General features: G+C 43.8%; 1 protein-coding gene across 3 annotated transcripts in view; it reads right to left on the bottom strand.

The window, feature by feature from the left end:
• Positions 1-493: 493 nt before the first annotated feature.
• Positions 494-10468, bottom strand: part of CYFIP1 (cytoplasmic FMR1 interacting protein 1) — an 84413-nt gene continuing 74438 nt past the window's right edge. For all 3 annotated transcript variants that reach the window (XM_074858966.1, XM_074858965.1, XM_074858967.1), the window contains 6 exons: positions 8028-8158; positions 5685-5757; positions 4446-4540; positions 3059-3297; positions 2027-2174; positions 494-1555 (listed from right to left, as the gene is read on the bottom strand). In XM_074858966.1, coding sequence (XP_074715067.1) covers positions 1391-1555; positions 2027-2174; positions 3059-3297; positions 4446-4540; positions 5685-5757; positions 8028-8158 — 851 coding nt within the window. In that variant the 3' untranslated portion in view covers positions 494-1390. The remainder of the gene's footprint in view (positions 1556-2026; positions 2175-3058; positions 3298-4445; positions 4541-5684; positions 5758-8027; positions 8159-10468) is intronic.

The following is a 10468-nucleotide window of genomic DNA, read 5'->3' as shown; positions in this document are numbered from 1 at the left end:
GGTGGTAGTAGAAACTTGCTTATAGGGTGCCTGGCAAATCTCTATCCTCTCTTTATTTCTTTCCTTACAAATCCAGTTCCCTGCCACCCCGGTACCTACACGTTCCTCATCTCTTGTGCTCATTTCTACCCATTACTGGACTCAATTCCATTGCGGTGAAACAGCTGAAAAGAGCTAAGCAGGACAAGAGATGTGCTGTAAACTAACCTTGAACTAGTAAGAAGGAAGGGAGAAAAAGGCGTTCTCAAAGGGAGGTGTTCTTGGTTTCACACTGTAGGTTAGAAACATTAACCAAATACCATCTCCAGAAATCCATATCCTGGGTAAAATGGGTAATTATCCATCTGTGTGTTCCAGCCATCTTAACTCACATTTCTTTTTGGGTTGATGCTGATGGCCAACCAAAAAGCGCTGCTAGGATCCTGCAGTAAGCAAGCAGGAGTTAGTACTTTTGGCTGAAGAGGTTGCTTTAAAATTCAGCTTTTACAGTTGCAAAGTTTTACAAACAATTTTACTGATGCAGTGTTTGCATGATACAGTAAGTGTAATTAAACAAATACTTTCCATAAGTAAATCATGATTAACATCGTTAGAGCTTATGTACTGGGATAGATTACACCTGATCACTGTAGTCAAGATTCCTGTAAACAAGAATTCCTTATCACTTGTAAACATGTATTTTGGTACACAGGTATGTCTCGCCAATCAAAAATATAAATTGTGTTAGAAGCTCTCATTAGTAAAAAGTAAACAGTCCCCATTCCAATCAAACTACTGCCTTTTAAAAAGATCAGAATACTATCAGTCACCTCCATGTTAAATAACTTTGAAACAATCACCTTAATTAGCCTTCATTTCCGTAATTACTGATCTCAGAGAATAGTTTTACAAAGAGAAAAAATAATCAACTGACTAGAAAAATTATTCACAAAGCACCAGCAGAGTTTGTTGGTTGTTTTTTAATAAAGGCTAATTAAGCAATTAATGCTCTAATACAAACAATTAGGAATTGATTTCTAAATTTTTTTTCCTACAGAACCCAGTTTCTTATCCTCCACAGCTATTATTTTGACAGCTTCAGGGGAAAATTACACCAGTCCAGTCGAAAATGGCCACCTCAGTACAGGAATGCAAAGAGATTTCAAAAATCTTTTAGAGTCGCAAGTTTTTAATCAGTGTATAAAATTTTAGTCTAGAAAAATAAGTATGGATTGTATACAGTTACTGTGCTTGGAGACTGAAGAGGACAGTGCACCACTCAAATGGCACAGGCATACTGAAAAATGCTGATGAGAATATTCCTTGGAACTGTTGGTGTGGGTTTTGTTTGTTGTTTTTTCCTCATACTTTCAGCCTAAATAGGTGCAAAATGTATTGTTAGGTGGGAAGTCTAGTTGCTGGCAAGGGACTGATGAATAGGTGGCTGGAAGCAGCGCACGTGTTCCACGGGTGTGCTCTCTCCATCGCCAGACTTCAAATACTTGTCCAAAATAGCAATTATTTCATCATTCAGAATCTGGAACTTGCGAATTCTCTCAACCATTTTCTTCAAAGGCTGCAACATCAAAAAAACAGACACAGAGGAATTAGCTTTGGAGATAAAAAGTCTTAGACACAAAAGCAGCAAATGCTGTTACCTCACCTCTCCCAGCAATGTTACGAATGTTTCCCTTCCACTGCTAAACCAGTGAAAATCCAAGGTGCATTTTGGTTTTTGACAGTCCTGCTTTTTGTACAAAGAAGGGCTATTTACAGCAGCCTTGTCATAATCTGAATGCATTTATATGAGATGGAAAGCATTAAGAAAATCCCACATATTGAGGAAATCGGAATTCTCACTAACCAGTCGTCAAACTCCAGTACTAATGCCTTAATCTTTTGCTCCTAAAGCCCCCGGTGCCCTCATTTTCAGCATTTCACTCTAAAAAGCGATTGCTACATCTACACTGCATCCAAGTACAAACAGTTCTGATCTAGTGTTGTCTTTTTTACTGCAGCGAATACAGAACAGATGTTTCCAACTCACCACATTCTTTATAACCTCGTCTTTGCCATCATGCTTTTGGACTTTCAACAGGTGGTAGCAGAAATCCAGCACATCAAAGCGACGCTGCTGTCCCAGAAGCACGATGATCATACAGCCAGCCCAGTGCAAGCCGTCTCCAAAGCACTGCCTGAGACAGGAAACACACCACGTAAAGCACGTTTCACCTAAATCTTCAGAAACGTATCCACAGGAAATGCTCACTAATCGGCCATTATACTAAATAATGAATATGTTAGACATTAATCCAGAAAATACTGCAAAATCTCTAGTAAATTCTCTTTCCAGATACCACAAGCGATGCAAATGGATGCTTAACCAAAAAAAAAGTTCCCCCCCTAGTTTTACACAAAGCAATTACTCCAAAAACATTTACTCCCCATGAGACTCCAGCAGCATTACATTTCATTTGCAAAGGAAACACCACTTGCAAAGGAAACAAAAGTGGGAACACCACTCTGCTCCTTTGGGCTGCAGGCATGAAAGGAAGCAAACGTCCTATGCTGTTGCCTCCATAATTGCTCAGTGAAAGCACGTTACAGCTCAACGGTTTTTCAAAATAAGGGTATTATCAAAATTAACAAAACCAAGAACTACAGTTCCTGGTTAACTCGTGTTAATCATGTTAACTTCCAAGTGCTCGTTCTTGCTCTTAATTCAGAGAAGAAATACTTGTTAGAAATACATGCACGAATGTTCAGCTATTTTATTTAAGTTCAGCGTCCGTAGGGGTCTGACTACTATTGAAAGACGCCTGCTAGGGCCTGTTTGTTGTGGGCTCATTCATTATACACTGGCAGTACTTTAAAATAGAGGGTTATTTTCAATAAAGATACAATAATATCTGTGTTCATGAATTATGAGCCCCTCCCAGCGACTGCAACCCTCTCCCTTGTTTTCACACTGAGCTCTTGCAGACGGGCAAACAAACGCCTCCATTCTAGGCCCCCCGGCCAGTGACAAGCAGAGGGCTGTTGCCCGCAGGCGGACCGCTGGCAGCTGGGCAGTACGTACTCCACGGTGAACTCGTGCGTTCCCACGGGGATGCAGTAGACAAACTGCATCGCGCTCCAGAGTCGATGGAATTCCACGCACTCGTCCACGTGCATCACCCCATTGCTGGGCAGGGGCCCACGCCAGATGGGATCGTCCAGGAAGGAGCGGATCCTCGTCAGGATAACCTCAAACATGGACAGGCCGCAGCAGAGGCGTTCTTTGGTCAGCAAGTCCCCTTCCCTTGCGATTGCTATTTGCTAAGGGGGACAGAAACAAAGTGAAAAATCCTGCTAAAAGCCACGTGACCACAAGACTTTCTTTAGAAAAAAACAACAAACACGTTTTTCACTTTCACTTGGTTTATTCTAGCAGCAATTTTTTCTGACTTTAAGTGAGGTCAGAGGCCGCTCACCTGGAGTTCAGTTCAGTGAAAAAAACATTCGGAGAAAACTGTAAAAGCCCTTTCAAGCAGACAGGCTGGAAGGTAACATTAACTGCAGTAATGCTAATCTGGGACTCGTCCCAGGGACCATTAAAGAACTCTTTGCCTGAATGGAGGCAGAGAGCAAAACCAAAGAGTTCAGTGCTGTGCTGCTAGTACGGGCAGCAGCTCCTGCCTGCGCTCTGCTGCACGTCTCCCACGCCTGCTGCTGTTAGAGACGGGAAAGCTCCACAGGCAGCACAAACAGGCTCAGACAAAACCCATAGGAGGCAAAGCCGGTTAGGGCTTGTCCCAGCTCGTGCCGTCACACTGAGAGCTCTCTCCTGCTGCAGCAACACCTGCCAAAATGCAGCACCTATGCTGACAAAAGCAGTCTGAAGTCTGCTTCAGAGCACTCTGCTCTTAGCTTCTACTATTCACATCTCAATCGCTTGTAAACTGCTAAGGTTAGCAGGGAATGAATGCACCCCTCACACTGAGAGAAAGGAAAATAGTGCTGAAGCTGCAAAGGCAGTTCAAGAACGTTCTTTTTCGTCACTGTTTCCAGGAGAGCTCAGCTCAAATGACAGCTGATTTTCCAAGAGTTTCTAATCATCTGGCTGAAAGAGGAATAAATTGTTTTAAAAAAAATATATACACATGCACAAGAAAACTGATGGCTTTTGGTGGAATTTGCACTAAGACCTCCTAGGCTGGCCCTTACACTGAGAAGGTATCACATAGCAACAGACATACAAATTAGCATTTTCCCCAAAACGTGTCACCTCCACGCCACTCTCAAATGTTTTAAACTTCTGAGCTTTAACAGCTTTACCAGATCCATAGATCTAAAAAAAAAAAATAAAATCCTGTTGCGTGAACAAGCTGGATGTGAAGGTTCTGACACAGCACATGTGAAAGGACAGGCTTTCTAGCACTCAGAAATTTCTTGGAATTGCTTCTGACACAAATGAGAGAGATTACCTGGGGTGTGCCCAGTCTTTCAATGAGAGGAACCAAATGTAGTGGAGCATATTTTGATTCCAGTCTCTTCATTTTAGCATCAAGTCTTTCACCCTCTGAAAGGAAAAAACCAAAACAGAGCACTGATAAATTGCAATTAACCAAGAAAATTCTTATTTTCACACAATCTTTATTCAGTGCAGAAGAAAACTGGGTGTATTACTTTTATAGGTAATTTTACTTCTAAATAGCTGGTTAATCTTCAAATATATTTATATTCTAAAATGTTGCATTACATGTGCAAACAGAAAGGATTTGTAGTAGAATACATTTAATTAATTAATTCAAGAAAGAATATAAGGCTCTATTATGCTGCTGCTGCGAACATATTTGACTCCCACTTGTACTAAGCCAAGAAAATTGTCCTTATCATCCATAAAATGCTTGACTCTAGGAGGTGGGGTATAATGAGGGTGGAATCTTATGTGTAGCAAGGCTTAAAAAAGCAGCTGGCACCCCCTCATCACTGGCAAGTAAGAAATGTTCTCTGGCAAATGGGAAAATACTGTTTACAATGGTCTGGTTAGTTTTATGCAGAGATGCAAGTAGCTAATGATGAGCCTGGACATATTCGCAAAGATTTTTAGCTGAGAGGATTTCTCTGAGCAGAACAAATCAGCTGCTCTGGCAGCGAGAAACGGAGAGGAAAGGAGACAAGAGGAGCAATGCAGAAAGAAGCGTTAGGGGGGAAAAAGCTCATCATCTGATGATGAAGGATGAGGAAAGCAGATACCAAAGGAAGCAATCCTGCAAAGATTCACCACTGCATGCCCAGTTTAGTAAAAAGGCACGTGAAAAGTCTCCTGGGACCAGGGACCACTTGTATTTACTTACTCTGCTGACAGACTTCCTATACTCTGTATGATCAAGCCCACCCCATGTAACTGACAATCACATAAGCTAAACAGCACCTTTGGAAAAGTCTCTCACCACACCCACATAGAGGGGTAATACTATCCTGGGTATCCATCCCATGTTCTCCTGTCAGAGCATTCCTCCTCCTCCTCTTGTAATTTGCACTGAGCCTCACTAAGCAGCACATATTTTTCAGCCAGGCAATCAGGCCTGAATCCGTTACCTCTGTCCTGTCATTAACAGCGGTGTTGTAAAGGATGGCTGGGGACAGTCACAGAAACCGCAGCAACAGGCAAGAAAACTGGAAACCATTACCCCAGGAAGGTGTTTTCACTTAGTCAATACCTTTGACGTGAACTCTGGGCAGGATATTTTGGAACGGCGCCGCGTGCAACAGGTCACACACTTCCTCTAGGGACTGGAACAAAAAGGAAATGAGAGGCATTTAGGATGGAAGAATCCCCAAACCACACCAGATCCCCAAAACGGGCTCCCAAAAGCACACCATCGCAGAAACACCAGAGGGCAGCCAGCCTCCATCGCCACCGCACGGCCGCTCCCAGCCTCGCTCTCCTCAAGGGATCGCTCCCAAAGACGGATTGATTTCACCAGGTTACCCTGGATTCCCAAATAAACTCCAGCAGCTCTCCTCTCACCTTCAGATGGCAGTTCGTAAAGGACAGGGTATTTATTAAAAAAACTAATGCAGAGTGAGTAATTGCGGAGTGAAAGCAGCAGACGGCCCCTGCACAGACAAACAGAGCGGTGAAGATGATGACTCACTGCTTGGTTATTTTTACCAGCCCTATACCCACAACCCAGTATCGTGGTGGGGGCATCTCCCTGCCAGGCGGGCTGAGACGCAGGACAGCAGCAGTGAACCACCTCTCAGGAAGTACTTTACATCTTTAGGGACAGGGTGAAGGAAGACGCATGTCTCCTGGTTCTTGGCTGCTGTAGGTATGTGCAGAGAAAATGCAGAGATGACCAAAAGACAACACGTGACATGGTAAGCCCCTCTCCTCATTTTTGGAGTGAGGGCCCTGCTCATTTGTAATCTCTCACCACTAGTGTTGGAATAGGTGTTCATCAGCCACACCCTTGGCAAGGCTGGAGTACCAGGGCTTGTGTGCCTTTCCCAGGTCTAATTCCTTGATGCCAACACCATGAAAATACACGTGCTAGGAAGTCAAGATTACAAGACCCACCCACTAGCAGAGATGCACTACAGACCTACATTTTGCACCGGGGTAAAGTCTAGTTTAGTTATGATGGATGACCACAGTGGAAAAATACTGAAATACGTGATAGGACATTGGGGCAACACCAAGGGCAAAAATAAGATGGGAAGCAAGCAGAGGTGTATGACTAGAAAGTGTCACCAAGGTGGCGTCCCAAAGAAGGTACCTCCAAGTGCTGGTGTCACTTTGGTACACCCTCAGGCAATCCTCCCAGAAGGTAGTGAGGGCCCTCACCTGCCTGGCCCTTCCTTACACATCCTCCTAACCTGAATCCAAAGTAATCCAGTTCCTCATTTTGTTTCAGTTATCCCATTACTGACTATGGGTTTGCTGCTTGTCACCTGGCCCTCCAATTACTCTCCACCACGAGGGAGGGATCCTCTAACACCATGAGCAGCACTCTGAGGAACAGCGTGTCTTCATTACCTTATCTAACATCAACAGCTTTAACACACCCTAGAGAAGGAGTCTTACATGAGAATTTATTTTGGTGCAGAGGCAGGCCCCCAGCCAGCTTGCTGAGGAAATGCCATAGCTGGTTTGCAGTCAGAAGAGATCTCAAGGTGATGGGCAGCCCAGCCTCAGCAGCAGCATGTGCTTGCACAGCGTGGGCAGATCGCCCTGTGTGCACAGGCAGGGAGGAGACTCCACACCCAAGTCCCAAAGGCATAACGCAGGTAGAGGAAGGGAAGACAGCACACCTGTTGCTTTGCTGGTCCATAAGCAATGCCCACCTTTCCCTCTGTAAGCACCCAAAAGCATGAAGACAAAGAAATGACACGTCTGGCCATTTTGCTTAAACAGCAGATAGTAATAACGCGGAAGAAGAGTGGGAAAAGAAAAAGAGAGGTAGGGATAAAGAGCACCATGCCCTCAGCAGCGGGCAGCTTTGCATGCTGTAAGGTAGAGGCTAGGCTTATAGGAAGCAGCTGAAAGACTGGACATGTTTCACAGCTTCACTCAAACTAGGACAGATGAATTTCTGGCAGAGCGGGCACTGCTGGTAGCCATCCAAGCGGCAAGAAGGATGTCCAAGGCTGTTCACATTAACTCTGCGATATTTCAGATGACAACAGGAATGACAAGCAGGAAAGGAAAACAACAGTACCAGATGCACAACTCATTGACATAAGAAAGTAACCACCCCGTGACTGACTGCAGGAGTACTATATGTGATCGTAATTTATGATAAAGGTCACAATATTTGATCCTCAGGTACCATACATGAGGCAAGGTCTCTCACCCAGCAAAGTCAGGCATCCCTGGCACCTCGCAGCCCCTCCAAGACCGTAAGAGATCGGAGCAGGGAACTGTTTCTATCCATCTGCCCACTAGCAATAGCAAACTTGCAGATTTCAGCCTTGTTATTTATGACGTTAGTAACAAAAATTTGAGAGTACATTTTGAGAGACAGATGGGTTTTCAAACTAGCACAGCAGGCACCTACCAGGCTCTGTTCAATGAGGAGACAAAACAGGACGGCATTTCCCACTTCCCGCAAATTCTGGAAGCAGACGGTCTTCAGTTCGGCATATTCAACAATGTCCTTCAACTGATGGTGAAAAAATTCCAAGATACCTGAAATCAAAAGAGAAGAATAAAAGTTAAATCTGGGGAGCCAGAACAGAATCTAGTGATGATCACACAGGCACACCTGTTACTTTGGAAAAGCAGACAAAAGATTCCAATCATGTGGATAAGAGTCAAAAGGATCAGGATTAATTTTTCTTTCTGCCTCAAAAGCATACCAACTTTCTAACCAATCTGCCTATTCAAAGGTTGCATCGAATGAGCATAAATACACAGTATCAGAGCACAACTAACAGAGGGTGCAGGTTTATAGTTTTCTCTCTCTGTGTATCAGCACATGAGATTTTTTTTATCTCCAGATGTGCAGCCTAGAGAAAACTGAAAGGAGCAGTATTTAAATACATTAAAAATCAGAGGTTACGAAGTGTTAAGCCAGTGGTGTGCTGACTTTTTTAACTGGACAAATCATGTTAAATGGAGTGCCTAGCTTCTCATTCCTAGAAAAGGGAACCAGTATAAGAGGTAAGAAAATAAATTCCAGGAGCGGGAAGAGAGACTAGGGCTCTGGTCTGCTATTAGTCCTGTTCCAGCCTCTGTCCCCCAACCTGCCACACCACCCGGCACGTTCAATGTTATTTTCAAGGATGACAGAGGCAGAAAGGAGCCAGCGCTACAGATACAGGGAACAGGTGTGGTGTCAGGCTACAACTCTGTCAGTGTCACAGATGGCCAGAGGTGATCTGCAACCTCACAAAACAAATACAGAAATCACAAGTCAAGCTCTGCTGGCAAGGGTACATCAGATCCTGCTGACAAGCACAGTCAGAACACTGTTTCTGTCAAGTTTTGCCAAAAGCTGTTAAAAACCAGCTAAAATTATGATTTTCAAAACCACATAATTTACATAAACATATGTCTTTTCCACCAAACCCATCCCAAACAACGGTGATGCGTAACATGCTGGTGTATTTCCAGCTCCTTTCCCCCCAGCCCCAGAAAGGTTGTGCAGTCCCTTGGTTAGAGACAAGCCCAGGAAATCCCAGGCTTGGCAGCTTCTGCAGAGACCCAATCTGGTTAGCACCGTGGAGGTTAAGGCGATGTGCAGGGTGGGTGAGGAAAAGCAGAGAACTACAGAAGGTCAGACAGCTCTCTGGCTTTTTACATGTCAATTTTTATCAGCATTTTTCCATCTGTCTGCACAAGCCTGGCCCTTTAAAAAAGCCACCAAAAACCTCGACTAATGACAGAGGAAAATATATTGTGCAAAGCTTTTGAATTGCGTGCTACATATGGCAGTTCATTTCCATTACATTGAATTAACTCAGACAGTTAAATCACCACCCAATCCCATCTAAAGCAATTGAGAGGAGACAAGGAAAGAGAGCACAGATGCCCCCCACCACCTTCCCATGTGTTCCTTGGACACAACAGATGAACACTTCCCATGCAGGAGATTAGGCTTCAGTATTTACCCAGCAAGGCAACGGCTGAGAGGGGAGTGCACAAACATGAAATACAGCCTGAAGCGTATCTATTCCAAGGAAATCCCTCAAATTCAGCAGAAGAACTTGAAAATGTACAGTGAAGGAGGGAACTGTGTAGCTAACCCACACACTTCTACTGAAAGCCTCACATCATTAAAATTAGTAACACAAAACATCAGTAAAGTGCATGGCAAGGGGATGCAAGGCTGAATCTGATACATCTCAAAGAGCTGTTTGTCAATAGAAAATCTGCAGTAAATGAGCGTTCCCACATGCGTTCAGTGGAGATAAATTTCAGAGCTAACTTTAGTAGTTTAGTGACTCAGTAGAAAAACAGAACTGAAAAACTAATGGAGAAAGGTCAGATGTAGTGAGTGCTTGCTGAGCTTGATTTATTCAGAGAAAACACATTTAAATCTAGCTAAAAAGCAAACAAGTCATGCCAGCGCAACACCAACTCCCTCCTTCCCATAACATGGGGACTATGTAATGAAAAAACTCTGGAAAAGACTGTCAGTGTTCAGTATAAAGGCCAATTGCAATTCCCAGGTGTTTGAGCAGCAGTGAGCTCTTGGGTTTATTGTTTAAACACACCTGCCCACCATGGCAATGGGATGCTGCAGTGCTGAATACTGGGGCTCCTGTTTTAAAGATGAGGTTGAAAAGGCAGAGTGATACAACAGAAAATTTTTCACAATTCTTGATGCTAGGAAAAAAATGCAAAGTGAGGGAATTGAAGCAAGCTTTACCACAAGTCTACAGTGTGTTTCAGTTACACGCCCTAGTATTTCCTTTGTTTTTTCTCTGCTGATGCAAGGGCTTCCACGTCTTGCAAGAAAAGTCTTCTAAGGATCAACTGCTAGAAGTCAAGTCC

The sequence above is a fragment of the Strix uralensis genome, chromosome 2 (genome assembly GCF_047716275.1).
Source record: "Strix uralensis isolate ZFMK-TIS-50842 chromosome 2, bStrUra1, whole genome shotgun sequence".
In the NCBI taxonomy this organism is placed as follows: domain Eukaryota; kingdom Metazoa; phylum Chordata; class Aves; order Strigiformes; family Strigidae; genus Strix; species Strix uralensis.
Note: the sequence above shows the minus strand (reverse complement) of the source record. Positions and strands in the feature narration are given on the sequence as shown.